The 21,175-nt window shown below is 55.8% G+C and overlaps 2 protein-coding genes across 2 annotated transcripts; both read right to left on the reverse strand.

Annotated features, from left to right (window-relative positions):
* Positions 1 to 301: 301 nt before the first annotated feature.
* On the reverse strand, positions 302 to 6,344 carry c1qbp (complement component 1, q subcomponent binding protein). The gene is made up of 6 exons (XM_068744696.1): positions 5,996 to 6,344; positions 5,651 to 5,801; positions 982 to 1,075; positions 815 to 910; positions 582 to 707; positions 302 to 498 (listed from the first exon to the last, which is right to left on the reverse strand). Exons 1-6 carry the CDS (start codon positions 6,234 to 6,236, stop codon positions 349 to 351), a joined length of 858 nt encoding a protein of 285 aa, XP_068600797.1. The 5' UTR covers positions 6,237 to 6,344; the 3' UTR covers positions 302 to 348.
* A 219-nt stretch (positions 6,345 to 6,563) lies between these two features.
* Positions 6,564 to 17,271, reverse strand: dhx33 (DEAH (Asp-Glu-Ala-His) box polypeptide 33). Its single transcript, XM_068744962.1, has 12 exons — positions 17,025 to 17,271; positions 10,297 to 10,457; positions 9,977 to 10,204; positions 9,734 to 9,904; positions 9,375 to 9,560; positions 9,187 to 9,298; positions 8,952 to 9,111; positions 8,786 to 8,874; positions 8,578 to 8,705; positions 8,291 to 8,494; positions 8,129 to 8,215; positions 6,564 to 8,049 (listed from the first exon to the last, which is right to left on the reverse strand). The coding sequence occupies exons 1-12, from the start codon at positions 17,233 to 17,235 to the stop codon at positions 7,741 to 7,743; spliced, it is 2,046 nt and encodes a 681-aa protein (XP_068601063.1). The 5' UTR covers positions 17,236 to 17,271; the 3' UTR covers positions 6,564 to 7,740.
* Between the last annotated feature and the right edge of the window lie 3,904 nt (positions 17,272 to 21,175).

Below are 21,175 nucleotides of genomic sequence, written 5' to 3' on the forward strand. Positions count from 1 at the left end.
ATCAAATGGACTTTCACATTCGGGATCAATGAATCCTGTTTTCTGGAGACGCATTTATGAATATTCACACTTCCTGTACGATGTACCGGGTCTCATCAGCATCAGCACGAACTTCCTGTCAGAGTTCTGTTCAGCTTCCTCACTGGACCAGACGGAACTCAGGACACGAGGAACCGGAGAACGCACTGGAGCCCCGCCCCTTTCAGCACGGCGTCTCAAACTTACAGAAACATGATCCGACATTATCCACAGGCCCCACAGCAGGCGTTTCCCTCAGCCAATCAGAGCAGGCGCATGGCTTTATAACAGGAAGTGGTTTATTCTGAACAGGAAGTGGTTGATCCTGCGTTAGGTACACTTCACGAAGCCCTGCAGGTCTTCCAGGAATCGGATGTATTCTCGGTGCTCCACCGTCGTGCTCAGCTCCATCAGTTCATCGGCGAACGCGTTGTCGACGCCCCGGTCAGCCAGGAAGTCGATCAGGTGGTCGTACAAGGCCTGAGAGAGAGACGGGAACGAATGACCCTCCCGAGGATCAGCAGTTCATTTCCTGTGACCCGGGACCCGACCCGGGACCCTACCCAGTCCAGGGAGTCCGTGTTGAGGGTGTAGCTGGTCTCCTTCCACTCGGCGTCTCCATCAGGCTGGAGACTGACCTCGCGTATGGCAAAGATGTCTCCGTCATCTTCCCCTTCACCATGACCGATCTGCAGGAGGTCGATTATTGATCCAGAAATCAGACTCGAGGCTACCGCTGATTACTAATCAATGGCTTCTTGGTGATTACTTCCTCAAACGTGACGCTTCGCTTTACCTCGTCTTCAGGGAAGTTGCAGTCAAACACCAGGGAATGTTTCGAAGCCGGCTTCTTTACTTCAACGACAAAATTTGGCATCGACGAAATCTCTGGCTGAAGGAACAAGTCGATGTGAGAACGTCCCAGAAGAGGGGCAGCAGTCCTAGAGGACTAGAACCACCCACCTCTTCCTCAGCGCCGTCTTTCTGCTGTCCCTGCTCTTCCTCTTCCTCAAAGTTAGGAGGAAGACTGTTATTAACGTTGAATGTGACGGTGATTCTGTAAAAATAAAGAGAGTTAAAGACCCGGAGCGGCAGCACTAAAGACCCGGGACGGCCTCCGGAGCGGCAGCACGCTAAAGACCCGGAGCGGCCTCCGGAGCAGCAGCACGCTAAAGACCCGGAGCGGCAGCACGCCAAAGACCCGGAGCGGCAGCACTAAAGACCCGGGACGGCCTCCGGAGCGGCAGCACACTAAAGACCCGGGACGGCCTCCGGAGCGGCAGCACGCTAAAGACCCGGGACGGCCTCCGGAGCGGCAGCACGCCAAAGACCCGGAGCGGCAGCACGCCAAAGACCCGGAGCGGCAGCACTAAAGACCCGGGACGGCCTCCGGAGCGGCAGCACGCTAAAGACCCGGAGCGGCAGCACGCTAAAGACCCGGGACGGCAGCACGCTAAAGACCCGGGGCGGCCTCCAGAGCAGCAGCACGCTAAAGACCCGGAGCGGCCTCCGGAGCGGCAGCACCAAAGACCCGGGACGGCCTCCGGAGCGGCAGCACGCTAAAGACCCGGGACGGCCTCCGGAGCGGCAGCACGCCAAAGACCCGGAGCGGCAGCACTAAAGACCCGGGACGGCCTCCGGAGCGGCAGCACGCTAAAGACCCGGAGCGGCAGCACGCTAAAGACCCGGGGCGGCAGCACGCTAAGGACCCGGGGCGGCCTCCGGAGCGGCAGCACGCCAAAGACCCGGAGCAGCAGCACGCTAAAGACCTGGGACGGCCTCCGGAGCGGCAGCACGCTAAAGACCCGAGACGGCCTCCGGAGCGGCAGCACTAAAGACCCGGGACGGCCTCCGGAGCGGCAGCACTAAAGACCCGGGACGGCCTCCGGAGCGACAGCACTAAAGACCCGGGGCGGCCTCCGGAGCGGCAGCACGCTAAAGACCCGGAGCGGCCTCCGGAGCGGCAGCACCAAAGACCCGGGACGGCCTCCGGAGCGGCAGCACTAAAGACCCGGGACGGCCTCCGGAGCGGCAGCACGCTAAAGACCCGGGATGGCCTCCGGAGCGGCAGCACGCCAAAGACCCGGAGCGGCAGCACTAAAGACCCGGGACGGCCTCCGGAGCGGCAGCACGCTAAAGACCCGGAGCGGCAGCACGCTAAAGACCCGGGACGGCAGCACGCTAAAGACCCGGGGCGGCCTCCAGAGCAGCAGCACGCTAAAGACCCGGAGCGGCCTCCGGAGCGGCAGCACTAAAGACCCGGGACGGCCTCCGGAGCGGCAGCACGCTAAAGAACCGGGACGGCCTCCGGAGCGGCAGCACGCCAAAGACCCGGAGCGGCAGCACTAAAGACCCGGGACGGCCTCCGGAGCGGCAGCACGCTAAAGACCCGGGACGGCCTCCGGAGCGGCAGCACGCCAAAGACCCGGAGCAGCAGCACTAAAGACCCGGGACGGCCTCCGGAGCGGCAGCACGCTAAAGACCCGGAGCGGCAGCACGCTAAAGACCCGGGACGGCAGCACGCTAAAGACCCGGGGCGGCCTCCGGAGCGGCAGCACGCCAAAGACCCGGAGCGGCAGCACGCTAAAGACCCGGAGCGGCAGCACGCTAAAGACCCGGGGCGGCCTCCGGAGCGGCAGCACGCCAAAGACCCGGAGCGGCAGCACGGTAATGACCCGGAGCGGCAGCACGCTAAAGACCCGGAGCGGCAGCACGCCAAAGACCCGGAGCGGCAGCACGCTAAAGACCTGGGACGGCCTCCGGAGCGGCAGCACGCTAAAGACCCGGGACGGCCTCCGGAACGGCAGCACTAAAGACCCGGGACGGCCTCCGGAGCGGCAGCACTAAAGACCCGGGACGGCCTCCGGAGCGACAGCACTAAAGACCCGGGACGGCCTCCGGAGTGGCAGCACGCTAAAGACCCGGGACGGCCTCCGGAGCGGCAGCACTAAAGACCCGGGACGGCCTCCGGAGCGGCAGCACTAAAGACCCGGGACGGCCTCCGGAGCGGCAGCACTAAAGACCCGGGACGGCCTCCGGAGCGGCAGCACTAAAGACCCGGGACGGCCTCCGGAGCGGCAGCACGCTAAAGACCCGGGACGGCCTCCGGAGCGGCAGCACGCCAAAGACCCCGAGCGGCAGCACGCTAAAGACCCGGAGCGGCAGCACGCTAAAGACCCGGGACGGCAGCACGCTAAAGACCCGGGGCGGCCTCCGGAGCGGCAGCACGCCAAAGACCCGGAGCGGCAGCACGCTAAAGACCCGGAGCGGCAGCACGCCAAAGACCCGGAGCGGCAGCACGGTAATGACCCGGAGCGGCAGCACGCTAAAGACCCGGAGCGGCAGCACGCCAAAGACCCGGAGCGGCAGCACGCTAAAGACCTGGGACGGCCTCCGGAGCGGCAGCACGCTAAAGACCCGGAGCGGCCTCCGGAGCGGCAGCACCAAAGACCCGGGACGGCCTCCGGAGCGGCAGCACTAAAGACCCGGGACGGCCTCCGGAGCGGCAGCACGCTAAAGACCCGGAGCGGCAGCACCAAAGACCCGGAGCGGCAGCACTAAAGACCCGGGACGGCCTTTGGAGCGGCAGCACGCTAAAGACCTGGGACGGCCTCCGGAGCGGCAGCACGCTAAAGACCCGGAGCGGCAGCACGCTAAAGACCCGGGACGGCAGCACGCTAAAGACCCGGGACGGCAGCACGCCAAAGACCCGGAGCGGCAGCACTAAAGACCCGGGACGGCCTCCGGAGCGGCAGCACGCTAAAGACCCGGGACGGCCTCCGGAGCGGCAGCACGCCAAAGACCCGGAGCGGCAGCACTAAAGACCCGGGACGGCCTCCGGAGCGGCAGCACGCTAAAGACCCGGAGCGGCAGCACGCTAAAGACCCGGGACGGCAGCACGCTAAAGACCCGGGACGGCAGCACGCTAAAGACCCGGAGCGGCAGCACGCTAAAGACCCGGGACGGCAGCACGCTAAAGACCCGGGACGGCAGCACGCTAAAGACCCGGGGCGGCCTCCGGAGCGGCAGCACGCCAAAGACCCGGAGCGGCAGCACGCTAAAGACCCGGAGCGGCAGCACGCTAAAGACCCGGGGCGGCCTCCGGAGCGGCAGCACGCCAAAGACCCGGAGCGGCAGCACGGTAATGACCCGGAGCGGCAGCACGCTAAAGACCCGGAGCGGCAGCACGCCAAAGACCCGGAGCGGCAGCACGCTAAAGACCTGGGACGGCCTCCGGAGCGGCAGCACGCTAAAGACCCGGGACGGCCTCCGGAACGGCAGCACTAAAGACCCGGGACGTCCTCCGGAGCGGCAGCACTAAAGACCCGGGACGGCCTCCGGAGCGGCAGCACTAAAGACCCGGGACGGCCTCCGGAGCGGCAGCACGCTAAAGACCCGGGACGGCCTCCGGAGCGGCAGCACGCTAAAGACCCGGAGCGGCAGCACTAAAGACCCGGGACGGCCTCCGGAGCGGCAGCACTAAAGACCCGGAGCGGCAGCACGCTAAAGACCCGGAGCGGCAGCACTAAAGACCCGGGACGGCCTCCGGAGCGGCAGCACGCTAAAGACCCGGAGCGGCAGCACTAAAGACCCGGGACGGCCTCCGGAGCGGCAGCACGCCAAAGACCCGGAGCGGCAGCACTAAAGACCCGGGACGGCCTCCGGAGCGGCAGCACGCTAAAGACCCGGGACGGCCTCCGGAGCGGCAGCACTAAAGACCCGGGACGTCCTCCGGAGCGGCAGCACTAAAGACCCGGGACGGCCTCCGGAGCGGCAGCACTAAAGACCCGGGACGGCCTCCGGAGCGGCAGCACGCTAAAGACCCGGGACGGCCTCCGGAGCGGCAGCACGCTAAAGACCCGGAGCGGCAGCACTAAAGACCCGGGACGGCCTCCGGAGCGGCAGCACTAAAGACCCGGAGCGGCAGCACGCTAAAGACCCGGAGCGGCAGCACTAAAGACCCGGGACGGCCTCCGGAGCGGCAGCACGCTAAAGACCCGGAGCGGCAGCACTAAAGACCCGGGACGGCCTCCGGAGCGGCAGCACGCTAAAGACCCGGAGCGGCAGCATTAAAGACCCGGGACGGCCTCCGGAGCGGCAGCACGCTAAAGACCCGGGACGGCCTCCGGAGCGGCAGCACTAAAGACCCGGGACGGCCTTTGGAGCGGCAGCACGCTAAAGACCTGGGACGGCCTCCGGAGCGGCAGCACGCTAAAGACCCGGGACGGCCTCCGGAGCGGCAGCACTAAAGACCCGGGACGTCCTCCGGAGCGGCAGCACTAAAGACCCGGGACGGCCTCCGGAGCGGCAGCACTAAAGACCCGGGACGGCCTCCGGAGCGGCAGCACGCTAAAGACCCGGAGCGGCAGCACTAAAGACCCGGGACGGCCTCCGGAGCGGCAGCACTAAAGACCCGGGACGGCCTCCGGAGCGGCAGCACGCTAAAGACCCGGAGCGGCAGCACTAAAGACCCGGGACGGCCTCCGGAGCGGCAGCACGCTAAAGACCCGGAGCGGCAGCACTAAAGACCCGGGACGGCCTCCGGAGCGGCAGCACGCTAAAGACCCGGAGCGGCAGCATTAAAGACCCGGGACGGCCTCCGGAGCGGCAGCACGCCGAGGGAACCACTTACTTTTCTCCCGAGACGCTCTTGGTGAGTTTGGCCTCGGTGCCGCTCATCTGGAGCTCCCATCCTCCAGACATTTTTGGAAGGGCTTTGTTCTTCTGGATCTTCACCTCCTCTTTGATTTCATCAGACAGGAAGTTGATAAATGCTCTGTCACCTGTGTAACAGGTAGACAGTCAGATTCCACATATTCCTTGTCCTGTAGCAAATGCTAATGTCATTTCCTCAGGAGAAGTGACGTCACTTCACTGTGTACCCGGTTCTCTTCCGGTTCTACGTTACACGCTACTTGCTAATGACGCATGTTGCTAGCATTGATAGCTTTAGCTAGCTAGCCCGTCGGCGTGCTACCTTCCGTGTGCAGCCCTTCGCATCCACACGACACCGACTGATTGAAGACTTTAGCAGCGAACAGTCTCGGCCTGCATCCCGACGAGGCTCCATTGCTGCTCCGCTGCCACAGCGAGCGGGTGAAGGGCCGAGCTGTCGCGGGCTTGGGAGAGCAGCCGGGCGGCAGAGCCCGGGCTGCGGACGCGGCGCAGGACGAAGCGCGGACGGCGGCCCCGAAGACGCGGACAACCGACCTCAACATGACCGTAGAAATACTCAGAAGGAAATAAATGAATGACCGCGGTGCTGCTCCAGGGAGATGAGCTAACACGTGTGGAAGGACACTGTGACCTCACTGTGACCTCGCTGTGACGTCCGCACCGGAAGAAATAATTCAGCGGAACTCGAGGAATATTGAAAATTAAAATTATTTCCCGTCCGTAAATAAAACGACAAATAGAATCAGAAACATATAATGTAAACAAATGTTCTAATGTAGTATAATAAATAAAATAAAAATAAGATATCGATATACTGAGCGCTCACAACAAACAGCGCCCCCTCTGGCGGAAAAAAGGAAGCTCACAAATTTGACGGTTGTTTCAATCCTCATTTCGTGTTTGGTTTATTGGCAATATGTCTAGTTTGTTAGGGTTTTAAAATGATCAAATCAATCAAGAACTCTTAAAGTAGATCTAAATAAAATAAAATAAAATATATATACATACATTAAATTAAATTAAAATGAATACTGAATTGTCTCTAGTACTGCCGCAGCGATGCGTAGTCTGACACCTGGTTCTGAAAGTGTTCGTAAGGAATCCTAGCCAATCCTCATGGGCAAAGGACCTGGGTTCTGCAATACTCTTAGTTACAGCTTTAAATATTAGATATGTTCTAGATCATTTAAAACGGAAGCCCAGGAAGTTAGTTTTGTTTTATCATTTCATAGAATGGTTTTCTTGTGCTTTTAGGTAAGCAGTTGTGTTTCATCATGGAGTTTGAGCATGGAACAGTTGTGTGATTTAGACTCATACATAACTATTTAGGGGTAGGAATAATGTGTTGAAAGACTTCAATCAACCTAAGACAAAAAGAGGCATGGAATAATTTGCTTGTTTCATATATACAACAAGCAAATAACCATTTAGTATATGTAGATTTAAATTAACTCACATATTAGAATTCTTTCTGACCCACACAACCTTTGGGAAGGTGAACATAGAGCCTTTTGATAACGATGCTCTGTCTAAAGCAAAACATGCATTTGACATTTCTAAAAGTTTAAAATTGCTTCTTATTTTTCGCCAATAGTGTACAAACCTGACACTGGAGTAAAAAAAAAAAGGACAACGGTATCCTTCTATTGTTCAGTAGAGTTGAAGGCAGAATAATTCATCTGTGGTTAGCTTGAGCAGAACCTGCAGAATAAGGTACGAGTCTTCTCCCGATGTGACACAAATCTGGGGATTTTTCTTTTTTTCTTCTAACTAAATAATCTTCCAGATTAAGACGTTATTTACTATCCTGTATAAACTAAAAACAAACAAAGCATGGTTTTCCAGAGGAAAAAACAGCAATATTATTCAAAATTATGTCAACTGCTATTTGGTCTATAACCTTGTCAATAGTGAAATAAGTAACGGCTGAAAAAGCTTTTAACAGGTTTAAACAGGAGGCCCGTTGGGAAGACCCTCAGCTCGGCGAGCCCAACGTCGGTTTCTGCCGTCTCCTTGCAGTGATCCATGTCGGTCCTTTCGCTCCGGTTAGCTTTTTGTGGGGCGGAGTTTGCGACTGAAGTAGTCCGGCGCTGCATCTAGCAGCCAATCAGCATCCACCAAACACAGGTCTCTCATATAGCAGCGGGAGGTGTGGAGCAGCTGGTTGAAGATCACGTATGCTGGCTTGGCCTGGAAAAGCACGGATGAAGGGTGGATGGCCACGGGCTGGTGGGTGTGCAGAGCCAGGTAGCTGCCGTCCAGTTGCAGCTCCGCAGCGTTGACGAACATCCCATGGGCAAGGCAGCGGCGAACGTTCCCGGTGTCTGCTCCGCACGACTCCAGCTTCAAATTCAGCTGGAAAAACAAGGACGAGTCATGTTTGCTAAAAGGAATCGCTCGAGCTCACATGACGCGACCCAGATGCAAGGTGCACCTTCAGGCAGATATCCCTGAGCTGAGCCTGGACCTCCTTCACCAGACCCATGTTCCTGCTGTTGACAAAGTTCTCCCGGCACCATTCCTGAAACAGGAAACACGTTCCAGGTCATGAGAAGGCAGCCGGGCCTCTTCATTCAGGCTAGCCCTCCTCACCCACCTTACTCCCCCCCGCTTTCTTGAAAGACCTGTAGATGTTGAGCAGCGTGATGTGGTCTCCTTCGCTGGAACTGAACTTCTTGCGTGCGGCGAGCACTTCCTCCCGCCGGGCAGGAGGGTTGAATAGCACGGCGTCCACCGACAGCAAAGACACGATGCTTAAAATCTCATCCGCACAGGAATAGTTGGGGGACAGCAGGATGGTCTGCAAGGGGGGGCAAACAAAGCAGGGGAGGTGTTACAACACACGTTGCATGGGTCGCCGCCGGCCGTCATGCTACGCGTTACCTTAGCATATCTGGGCTCCAGAGGTAAGCTGGCCATCTTCTTTCCCAGAGCGGTTAGCAGGACCTGGCCGTCCTTCCACTCCACGGCCCCCAGCAGCTCTAAATGCTCCACGGCGGAACGAACGGCCTCTAGCATAGAAACAGGACGTCGCTGCGGCCCCCCCGGATGACCGGACGTGGGTAATCATTTGCCATCAGCGGCATCTTACCAGGAGAAGGCTTTGACATGAAATCAAAATGCATCACGTCCGGAATACCCAGAGCCATGAGCTGCAGCATCACGGCAGCCACGTTACACCTGCAGGACACGGAGGGAAGGGCCCGGTTCAACCACCGTGAGCGGCGCCCCCCGGCACGGAGAGACTCGGACCGAACCTCTGGATCTCCGGTACAGTCATAGGGGCGAGCTGGTTGAATTCCTGCTCGGTGTAGAGTCGGTAGCAGGAGCCCGAGTCCTCCCTGCCGGCTCGGCCCGCCCGCTGCCACGCCTGGGCTTTAGAGACCCGCTGCACCGCCAGCACCTCCAGCCCGCTGTCTGGCAGCCACACGACACGCTTGATTATCGCTGAACGCAGCACGCGTGCAAACGGCTGCGTCGCGTGAGACTAACCGGGACTGAACCGTTTGGCCTTCACCATCCCCGTGTCCACCACGTATTTGATCCCGGAGATCGTAACCGACGTCTCTGCGATGTTGGTCGAGAGGATGACCTTCCTGCAGCCCTGAAAACGGGACAAGGAGGACGAGTAGAAGACAAGTGATGAAGACAAGTGATGGCCCAGCTTCCAGACTGGTTACCGTGGGAGCCGGCCGGAACACCCGGAGCTGCTGCGCCGGGGGTAGCGACGCGTACAGCGGGACAACCACCATCAGGCAGCAGCTGTCGGGCAGATGCTTCGAGATGTCCCGGCAAGTCCTCGCCAGAGACTCGATCTCCTCCTGACCCGTCATGAAGACTAGGATGTCATGGGAGGGGGGGGCCTCCTGCAAGCAAACAACAAGAAGACCCGGAACGCTCACACCTTGTGAACACGCAGGCAGGTAAGCTGCGAGCTCAGAGCTCCGTATCCTGTTTGGTTCATGTTAACAATGAGGCGGAGCCCGAGACGGCTGAAGTGGGGGGGTCCTTGTGAAGGTGTAGAACATCGAAAAGCTACCTGATGGATCTGGAAGACGGAGACCAGTGCAGCCTGCAGGTAGTCAGCCTGGGGCTGCTTGGTGTAGTAGACCTGGAGGGGGTGCTGTCGGCCCTCCAGGTACAGCACCGGAGACTTATCGAAGTACTCGGAGAACAAATCCACGTCCATAGTGGCCGACATCACGATGACCTGTGGGGTTACATAAGAGAAAGAAGCGTCACTCTGGGGGGGGGGGGGGGGGGCAGAGTTCTGTCCTCCCACCTTCAGGGGGATCTTGTTAAGTTCTCTGCGCTTGTGTTGAGCAGCCTTAACCACGCCGAACAGCACGTCCGTGTGCACGGTCCGCTCGTGAGCCTCGTCCAGGACCACCACGGTGTAGCGCAGCAGCAGGGGGTCTCCGATGGCCTCTCGCAGGAGCATGCCGTCCGTCAGGAACTTCAGCTTCGTCTCAAAGGAGGTGACATCCTCAAAACGCACCGTGTACCCAACCTTTGGACACATTCAACCAAAACGCAGACATGAGGGTCAAGCTGGAGCTCCACAGGACCCACGAGTCCATAGAGGAGCATCAGATATCGTACCAGCTTCCCAAGCGGGGTCCTCTTCTCCTCCGCCACTCTCGCAGCCAGTGAGACGGCAGCGACTCTCCGGGGCTGCGTGACGGCGATGACGCCCTGCCGGCCGATGCCGGACTCGTACAGGTACTGCGGGATCTGAGTGGTCTTCCCTGAACCGGTCTCCCCTGATCAATGCCAGATACGGTAAATCAGCTAATGCTACACAGGTAATGCTGCTAAAAACAAACCTCTAAAAAAGGAGGGAAACCAAAAGGAGGAGTTTAGTGCGCCGAGACGCATCAAAGACGCATCAAAGACGCATCAAAGACGCATCAAAGCCTGCAGCGGGCGCTCGACTCCACCCTTTGTTATTTTAATTGGCCGGATTCCAGACTGCTTGGGGGGTGGGGCAACAACAACGTCTCTAGCCGGGTTCCAGACTGATGGGGGGGGGCAACAACAACGTCTCTAGCCGGGTTCCAGACTGCTGGGGGGGGGCAACAACAACGTCTCTAGCCGGGTTCCAGACTGATGGGGGGGACAACAACAACAGCGTCTCTGGCCGGGTTCAAGACTGCTGGGGGGGGGGGGGGCATCAACATTAACAACAAGCGGTGTCATCCCGGGACTATCACGGCCCCGGACCCTGAACCGTTGGACTGCCCCCGTATTACTTGCCCCGGGAGATCTCACATGTTATTCTTTGACTGTTTAGAACCCGCGTGTGACGTCATCCACGGAGGCGTGGCAGAACTCCAGACGTCCCACCCCAGAGCCCCCATCACCATCACCCAGTATGTGCACTGCCCCCCCAGGGAGGGGAGGACACTGGACATGCTCGCTCTGACCACAGCCCGGTCAGAGCGAGCATGCCTAACAGCAGCGGTGAACACGTACACGTACACGTACACGTACACGTACACGTACACGTACACGCACCTATCAGGATAGCGTTGTGATGCTCGGCTAACAGCAGCGGTGAACACGTACACGTACACGTACCTATCAGGATAGCGTTGTGATGCTCGGCTAACAGCAGCGGTGAACACGTACACGTACACGTACACATACACGTACACGTACACGTACACGTACCTATCAGGATAGCGTTGTGATGCTCGGCTAACAGTAGCGGTGAACACGTACACGTACACGTACACGTACCTATCAGGATCGCGCTGTGATGCTCGGCTAACAGCAGCGGTGAACACGTACACGTACACGTACACGTACACGTACCTATCAGGATAGCGTTGTGATGCTCGGCTAACAGCAGCGGTGAACACGTACACGTACACGTACACATACACGTACACGTACACGTACACGTACCTATCAGGATAGCGTTGTGATGCTCGGCTAACAGTAGCGGTGAACACGTACACGTACACGTACACGTACACGTACACGTACACGTACCTATCAGGATCGCGCTGTGATGCTCGGCTAACAGCAGCGGTGAACACGTACACGTACACGTACACGTACACGTACACGTACACGTACCTATCAGGATAGCGTTGTGATGCTCGGCTAACAGTAGCGGTGAACACGTACACGTACACGTACACGTACACGTACACGTACACGTACACGTACACGTACCTATCAGGATCGCGCTGTGATGCTCGGCTAACAGCAGCGGTGAACACGTACACGTACACGTACACGTACCTATCAGGATAGCGTTGTGATGCTCGGCTAACAGCAGCGGTGAACACGTACACGTACACGTACCTATCAGGATAGCGTTGTGATGCTCGGCTAACAGCAGCGGTGAGCACGTACATGTACACGTACCTGTCAGGATAGCGTTGTGATGCTCGGCTAACAGTAGCGGTGAACACGTACACGTACACGTACACGTACACGTACACGTACCTATCAGGATCGCGCTGTGATGCTCGGCTAACAGCAGCGGTGAACACGTACACGTACACGTACACGTACACGTACACGTACACGTACACGTACCTATCAGGATAGCGTTGTGATGCTCGGCTAACAGCAGCGGTGAACACGTACACGTACACGTACACGTACACATACACGTACACGTACACGTACACGTACACGTACACGTACCTATCAGGATAGCGTTGTGATGCTCGGCTAACAGTAGCGGTGAACACGTACACGTACACGTACACGTACCTATCAGGATCGCGCTGTGATGCTCGGCTAACAGCAGCGGTGAACACGTACACGTACACGTACACGTACACGTACACGTACACGTACACGTACACGTACCTATCAGGATAGCGTTGTGATGCTCGGCTAACAGTAGCGGTGAACACGTACACGTACACGTACACGTACACGTACCTATCAGGATCGCGCTGTGATGCTCGGCTAACAGCAGCGGTGAACACGTACACGTACACGTACACGTACACGTACCTATCAGGATAGCGTTGTGATGCTCGGCTAACAGCAGCGGTGAACACGTACACGTACACGTACCTATCAGGATAGCGTTGTGATGCTCGGCTAACAGCAGCGGTGAGCACGTACATGTACACGTACCTGTCAGGATAGCGTTGTGATGCTCGGCTAACAGTAGCGGTGAACACGTACACGTACACGTACCCGTACACGTACCTATCAGGATAGCGTTGTGATGCTCGGCTAACAGTAGCGGTGAACACGTACACGTACAGTAATACGGTAAATCAGCTAATGCTACACAGGTAATGCTGCTAAAAACAAACCTCTAAAATAGGAGGAAAACCAAAAGGAGGAGTTTAGTGCGCCGAGACGCATCAAAGACGCATCAAAGACGCATCAAAGCCTGCAGCGGGCGCTCGACTCCACCCTTTGTTATTTTAATTGGCCGGATTCCAGACTGCTTGGGGGGTGGGGCAACAACAACGTCTCTAGCCGGGTTCCAGACTGATGGGGGGGGGGCAACAACAACGTCTCTAGCCGGGTTCCAGACTGCTGGGGGGGGGGCAACAACAACGTCTCTAGCCGGGTTCCAGACTGATGGGGGGGGGGGGGGGGGCATCAACATTAACAACAAGCGGTGTCATCCCGGGACTATCACGGCCCCGGACCCTGAACCGTTGGACTGCCCCCGTATTACTTGCCCCGGGAGATCTCACATGTTATTCTTTGACTGTTTAGAACCCGCGTGTGACGTCATCCACGGAGGCGTGGCAGAACTCCAGACGTCCCACCCCAGAGCCCCCATCACCATCACCCAGTATGTGCACTGCCCCCCCAGGGAGGGGAGGACACTGGACATGCTCGCTCTGACCACAGCCCGGTCAGAGCGAGCATGCCTAACAGCAGCGGTGAACACGTACACGTACACGTACACGTACACGTACACGTACACTTACACGTACACGTACCTATCAGGATAGCGTTGTGATGCTCGGCTAACAGCAGTGGTGAACACGTACACGTACACATACACGTACACGTACCTATCAGGATAGCGTTGTGATGCTCGGCTAACAGCAGCGGTGAACACGTACACGTACACATACACGTACACGTACACATACACGTACACGTACCTGTCAGGATAGCGTTGTGATGCTCAGCTAACAGCAGCGGTGAACACGTACACGTACACGTACACGTACCTATCAGGATAGCGTTGTGATGCTCGGCTAACAGCAGCGGTGAACACGTACACGTACACATACACGTACACGTACCTATCAGGATAGCGTTGTGATGCTCGGCTAACAGCAGCGGTGAACACGTACACGTACACGTACCTGTCAGGATAGCGTTGTGATGCTCGGCTAACAGCAGCGGTGAACACGTACACGTACACGTACACGTACCTATCAGGATAGCGTTGTGATGCTCGGCTAACAGTAGCGGTGAACACGTACACGTACACGTACACGTACCTATCAGGATAGCGTTGTGATGCTCGGCTAACAGCAGCGGTGAACACGTACACGTACACGTACACGTACACGTACACGTACACGTACCTATCAGGATAGCGTTGTGATGCTCGGCTAACAGCAGCGGTGAACACGTACACGTACACGTACCTATCAGGATAGCGTTGTGATGCTCGGCTAACAGCAGCGGTGAACACGTACACGTACACGTCAGGATAGCGTTGTGATGCTCGGCTAACAGCAGCGGTGAACACGTACACGTACACGTACCTATCAGGATAGCGTTGTGATGCTCGGCTAACAGTAGCGGTGAACACGTACACGTACCTATCAGGATCGCGCTGTGATGCTCGGCTAACAGCAGCGGTGAACACGTACACGTACACGTACCTATCAGGATAGCGTTGTGATGCTCGGCTAACAGCAGCGGTGAGCACGTACATGTACACGTACCTGTCAGGATAGCGTTGTGATGCTCGGCTAACAGTAGCGGTGAACACGTACACGTACACGTACACGTACACGTACACGTACACGTACACGTACCTATCAGGATAGCGTTGTGATGCTCGGCTAACAGTAGCGGTGAACACGTACACGTACAGTAATACGGTAAATCAGCTAATGCTACACAGGTAATGCCGCTAAAAACAAACCTCTAAAATAGGAGGAAAACCAAAAGGAGGAGTTTAGTGCGCCGAGACGCATCAAAGACGCATCAAGGACGCATCAAAGACGCATCAAAGACGCATCAAAGCCTGCAGCGGGCGCTCGACTCCACCCTTTGTTATTTTAATTGGCCGGATTCCAGACTGCTTGGGGGGTGGGGCAACAACAACGTCTCTAGCCGGGTTCCAGACTGATGGGGGGGGGGCAACAACAACGTCTCTAGCCGGGTTCCAGACTGCTGGGGGGGGGGCAACAACAACGTCTCTAGCCGGTTTCCAGACTGATGGGGGGGGGGGGGGGGGCATCAACATTAACAACAAGCGGTGTCATCCCGGGACTATCACGGCCCCGGACCCTGAACCGTTGGACTGCCCCCGTATTACTTGCCCCCGTATTACTTGCCCCGGGAGATCTCACATGTTATTCTTTGACTGTTTAGAACCCGCGTGTGACGTCATCCACGGAGGCGTGGCAGAACTCCAGACGTCCCACCCCAGAGCCCCCATCACCATCACCCAGTATGTGCACTGCCCCCCCAGGGAGGGGAGGACACTGGACATGCTCGCTCTGACCACAGCCCGGTCAGAGCGAGCATGCCTAACAGCAGCGGTGAACACGTACACGTACACGTACACGTACACGTACACGTACACTTACACGTACACGTACCTATCAGGATAGCGTTGTGATGCTCGGCTAACAGTAGTGGTGAACACGTACACGTACACACACACGTACACGTACCTATCAGGATAGCGTTGTGATGCTCGGCTAACAGCAGCGGTGAACACGTACACGTACACGTACACATACACGTACACGTACACATACACGTACACGTACCTGTCAGGATAGCGTTGTGATGCTCGGCTAACAGCAGCGGTGAACACGTACACGTACACGTACACGTACCTATCAGGATAGCGTTGTGATGCTCGGCTAACAGCAGCGGTGAACACGTACACGTACACATACACGTACACGTACCTATCAGGATAGCGTTGTGATGCTCGGCTAACAGCAGCGGTGAACACGTACACGTACACGTACCTGTCAGGATAGCGTTGTGATGCTCGGCTAACAGCAGCGGTGAACACGTACACGTACACGTACACGTACCTATCAGGATAGCGTTGTGATGCTCGGCTAACAGTAGCGGTGAACACGTACACGTACACGTACACGTACCTATCAGGATAGCGTTGTGATGCTCGGCTAACAGCAGCGGTGAACACGTACACGTACACGTACACGTACACGTACCTATCAGGATAGCGTTGTGATGCTCGGCTAACAGTAGCGGTGAACACGTACACGTACACGTACACGTACCTATCAGGATCGCGCTGTGATGCTCGGCTAACAGCAGCGGTGAACACGTACACGTACACGTACACGTACACGTACCTATCAGGATAGCGTTGTGATGCTCGGCTAACAGTAGCGGTGAACACGTACACGTACACGTACACGTACCTATCAGGATCGCGCTGTGATGCTCGGCTAACAGCAGCGGTGAACACGTACACGTACACGTACACGTACACGTACACGTACCTATCAGGATCGCGTTGTGATGCTCGGCTAACAGTAGCGGTGAACACGTACACGTACACGTACCTGTCAGGATAGCGTTGTGATGCAGCAGCGGTGAACACGTACACGTACACGTACACGTACCTATCAGGATCGCGTTGTGATGCTCGGCTAACAGTAGCGGTGAACACGTACACGTACACGTACACGTACCTATCAGGATCGCGTTGTGATGCTCGGCTAACAGCAGCGGTGAACACGTACACGTACACGTACACGTACCTATCAGGATAGCGTTGTGATGCTCGGCTAACAGTAGCGGTGAACACGTACACGTACACGTACACGTACACGTACACGTACCTATCAGGATAGCGTTGTGATGCTCGGCTAACAGTAGCGGTGAACACGTACACGTACACGTACACGTACACGTACACGTACACGTACCTATCAGGATAGCGTTGTGATGCTCGGCTAACAGTAGCGGTGAACACGTACACGTACACGTACACGTACACGTACCTATCAGGATCGCGTTGTGATGCCCGGCTAACAGCAGCGGTGAACACGTACACGTACACGTACACGTACCTATCAGGATCGCGTTGTGATGCTCGGCTAACAGCAGCGGTGAACACGTACACGTACACGTACACGTACACGTACACGTACCTATCAGGATCGCGCTGTGATGCTGCCGCAGCTGGTTCAGCAGCTGCGGCTTCGCCTGGTAGATCGGAAGCCGCTTCCTCTGGACGTCTATCGGGCTGGTCGCACTTCCTTTGGTCGGCAGGAGCATTCTCGGCTTGTTCTTATCGAGACGGAACAACACGGACCCCGGCTTGAATCTCTTCGCGGGAGGAGGGTCGGGGTCGTGGGGCATGATTTAGAAAAGGCTCGGCGGCTCTTCGTTCGACCTCTTTTAACCTCGCCGGCGCACAAGGAGCCGTCAATGCGGATGTTTTGCTACAAATACGTCTTCTCGCGGTAGATTCCGGCGCAGATGTTTGACGTCATAACACGTGAGTAAAATGTGCCCGAGTCCGGACTGTCAGGTATTTGCGCTGTCACCCGCTATTCTGGTCCATGACGCTGTGGGAAGGTGCCGGGTTCGAGTCCTACATGTTCTCCAGTTGGCTCGATGGTCACAGATTCTGACTTCCGGCATCAATAGATCCTTAATCAAACGTTGCAAAATATAAACTATCGTTGTAGGTAATTTGTATGTTTTTTTATTAGTTATTATTTTCAATGACTTTACAGTTATAAGTATATGTAAGTATACAAACAGTGTATTAAGATCATATAACAATTGCCAGAGGGTAATATGCAAAAACGTGACATACAATAAAATAATTTGTAGGTGATACAGATATTTAAAGCTTTTGAAGCCTTTTTATTCAATGAACCACTAATTAATTTTATATATGCCAAACTATCAATATAAAAATGTTTGAATGCAGGTCTTTGCTTATATATTTACATTTGTGGATATATCTGTGGGTCATCTAGGACAAACAGGTCCAAGGGAAGGGACCAGACAAAGGGTAGCTCACCAAACCCTTTTGATGAATTAAATAATTGGCCCAGAGTTTCCCTCGCCCGGACGCGGGTCACCGGGGCCCCTTCCTGGAGCCAGGCCTGGGTGTGGGGCATGATGGCGAGCGCCTGATGGCCGGGCCTTTACTCATGGGGCCCGGCCAGGAACAACCCGATGAGGCGAGAAGTGGGACCTTCTTCCCGTGGGCTCACCACCCACAGGAGGGACCAAAGGGATCGGGTGCTTTGTGAGCTGGGTGGCAGCCGAAGGCCGGGGGTCAGACCTTGGCGGTCTGACCCCCGGCTCCAGAAACTAGCTCTAGGGACGTGGAACGTCACCTCTCTGGCGGGGAAGGAGCCCGAGCTGGTGTGTGAGGTTGAGAAGTTCCGACTGGATATAGTTGGCCTCACCTCGACACACAGCAAGGACTCCGGAACCACCCTTCTTGAGAGGGGTTGGACTCTCTTCCACTCTGGAATGAGAGACATCAGGCAGGGGTGGCATGTCTTGGAAACTCAGGCGAAGAGAGGGGCGGAGCTGTCAACCGGTGGTGGGTCAACTCCGATGGTGGGGGAGGATGCCGGACAGACCTGGCAGGCCCAAACGTATTGTGAGGGTCTGTTGGGAACGTCTGGCAGAATCTCCTGTCAGAAGGAGTTTTAACTCCCACCTCCGGGAGAGCTTTGACCATGTACCGGGGGAGGCAGGGGACATTGAGTCTGAGTGGACCATGTTTCGTGCCTCCATTGTTGAAGCGGCCGATCCGTGCTGTGGCCGTAAGGTGGTCGGTGCCTGTCGTGGCGGCAATACCTGAACCTTTTGGTGGAGCTTCCTCAACCTGCACTTTGTCCTCTCCCGAAATCAGGAGTGCTGAGTCATCAGCAAACAGGAACAATTTGCAGTTACAGGCAGCACTCATGTCGTTAATGTATAGGAGGAACAGTAACGGCCCTAGAATGCTGCCTTGAGGAACCCCACAGCTCACCGGGAGGGACGAGGACAAGGTTCCGTTTATGTCCACCATTTGTTCTCGTCCCTCAAGGTACGATTTCATCCAGTTTACTGATGTGCTATCAAAACCGATCGCCCCTAGTTTATTCAATAGGATTGAATGGTTAACGGGGTCAAAGGCCTTCTGGAGGTCCAGCATGACCATGCCGCAGTATTTGCCCGAGTCTACTTCACGCTTGACGTAGTCGGTCAGATATATGAGGCATGTGTCAGTGGAGTGGGATGTTCTGAAGCCTGATTGGAATTCAAAGAGCAGGCTATGCTCGGCGAGGTAGCGGTTGATTTGCTCCTGGATTATTCTCTCCATAACCTTTGAGATGGAACAAAGGATGGAAACAGGGCGGTAGTTGCCCGGTTCTAATTTGTTTCCTTTTTTATACAGAGGGATAACCCGCGCCGTCTTGAATTCCTGTGGGACATGGCACTGATCGATGGATAAATTTATCAGATGGGCTACTACGGGGGCGATAGAGACAGCTGCGTCTCTGAGGAACCGGGTGGGTATGTTGTCAAGGCCTGTGGCCTTGTTAGGTCGAAGGGCAATTAGTTGTTTTAGCACATCAACAGTATTTACAGGTGTGAAAGAGAAAGTGTCCTTTTTAGCACCTAGCTTCTCATAGTGATTCTGGATGTGGTCAGAACCATACAGACCTGAATGTGGGGGGAGTTTGCTGACCAACAGGGGGCAATAGTGGTGAAAAAGCTGTTAAAACAATTAGCTACTACCAACCTGTCGGTCTGGAGTGAACCACTTGAGTTAATGCAGATATTACTGGTTTTTGTTTGGAGTCTGTTGCTGCAGTTGTTGTTCTAGCCATGGAGCTGAGTCCTACCCAGATACATTTACAAAGAGTTTTGCTTTTTAAGCATAGCCGATCTTGCAATTATCTTCCCGCGAAGAACAACTTTTGCTGCATCCCATACAACACTAGGATCTACGTTCCCTCTAAGCTGCGCCCGTGCTCAATTGCGCACTGCTGATGCATTCTGTGTGCAGCGAAAATCTCCGCAGCACACAAAAACAAAATCCAACCCTGAATTGAAATTAAAATAGACACGTAAAAATTCATCCTGTGCTACTTTTCAACGGGAGCCAGTGAGTGGACCGGGCGGTGACCGGCTGCTGCAGCCAACGTTGAGAGTTGCGTCCGTTTTTACGCAGCTAATTGACGGCCGAGGGAAGACGCTTTATAATAATGACAAGGCGAACGGGGACGCAATTCTTTTTAGCTGGAGCGCAAACAGAAGAGGAAACGTCGAGACTGGGGGAGAGGTGTGAGGCTGTTCTGCAGAACCCACATTCTGGAGGTCATTAAAGTGTGAGGCTGTTCTGTAGAACCCACATTCTGGAGGTCATTACTGTGAGGCTGTTCTGCAGAACCCACATTCTGGAGGTCATTACTGTGAGGCTGTTCTGCAGAACCCACGTTCTGGAGGCCATTAAAGTGTGAGGCTGTTCTGCAGAACCCACGTTCTGGAGGTCATTAAAGTGTGAGGCTGTTCTGCAGAACCCACATTCTGGAGGTCATTACTGTGTGAGGCTGTTCTGCAGAACCCACATTCTGGAGGTCATTACTGAGAGGCTGTTCTGCAGAACCCACATTCTGGAGGTCATTAAAGTGTGAGGTTGTTCTGCAGAACCCACATTCTGGAGGTCATTAAAGTGTGAGGCTGTTCTGCAGAACCCACTTTCTGGAGGTCATTAAAGTGTGAGGCTGTTCTGCAGAACCCACTTTCTGGAGGTCATTAAAGTGTGAGGCTGTTCTGCAGAACCCACATTCTGGAGGTCGTTAAAGTGAAGCTGTTCTGCAGAACCCACGTTCTGGAGGTCGTTAAAGTGAAGCTGTTCTGCAGAACCCACGTTCTGGAGGTCATTACTGTGAGGCTGTTCTGCAGAACCCACATTCTGGAGGTCATTAAAGTGTGAGGCTGTTCTGCAGAACCCACATTCTGGAGGTCATTAAAGTGTGAGGCTGTTCTGTAGAACCCACATTCTGGAGGTCATTACTGTGAGGCTGTTCTGCAGAACCCACATTCTGGAGGTCATTACTGTGAGGCTGTTCTGCAGAACCCACGTTCTGGAGGCCATTAAAGTGTGAGGCTGTTCTGCAGAACCCACATTCTGGAGGTCATTAAAGTGTGAGGCTGTTCTGCAGAACCCACATTCTGGAGGTCATTACTGTGTGAGGCTGTTCTGCAAAACCCACATTCTGGAGGTCATTACTGTGAGGCTGTTCTGCAGAACCCACATTCTGGAGGTCATTACTGTGAG

Source organism: Brachionichthys hirsutus, chromosome 10 (genome assembly GCF_040956055.1).
Source record: "Brachionichthys hirsutus isolate HB-005 chromosome 10, CSIRO-AGI_Bhir_v1, whole genome shotgun sequence".
Lineage (NCBI taxonomy): Eukaryota > Metazoa > Chordata > Actinopteri > Lophiiformes > Brachionichthyidae > Brachionichthys > Brachionichthys hirsutus.

Excerpts from the sequence above, each read along its gene's own strand:
- c1qbp (XM_068744696.1), bottom strand. The coding sequence starts at position 6,236 with ATGTTGAGGTCGGTTGTCCGCGTCTTCGGGGCCGCCGTCCGCGCTTCG. Across the intron at positions 911-981 it reads AAGACGGCGCTGAGGAAGAG|CCAGAGATTTCGTCGATGCC; the intron begins GTGGGTGGTTCT and ends TTGTTCCTTCAG. Across the intron at positions 708-814 it reads GCAACTTCCCTGAAGACGAG|ATCGGTCATGGTGAAGGGGA; the intron begins GTAAAGCGAAGC and ends GACCTCCTGCAG.
- dhx33 (XM_068744962.1), bottom strand. The coding sequence starts at position 17,235 with ATGCCCCACGACCCCGACCCTCCTCCCGCGAAGAGATTCAAGCCGGGG. Across the intron at positions 9,561-9,733 it reads CCGTCTTCCAGATCCATCAG|GAGGCCCCCCCCTCCCATGA; the intron begins GTAGCTTTTCGA and ends GTTTGCTTGCAG. Across the intron at positions 9,299-9,374 it reads TGTTCCGGCCGGCTCCCACG|GGCTGCAGGAAGGTCATCCT; the intron begins GTAACCAGTCTG and ends TCCCGTTTTCAG.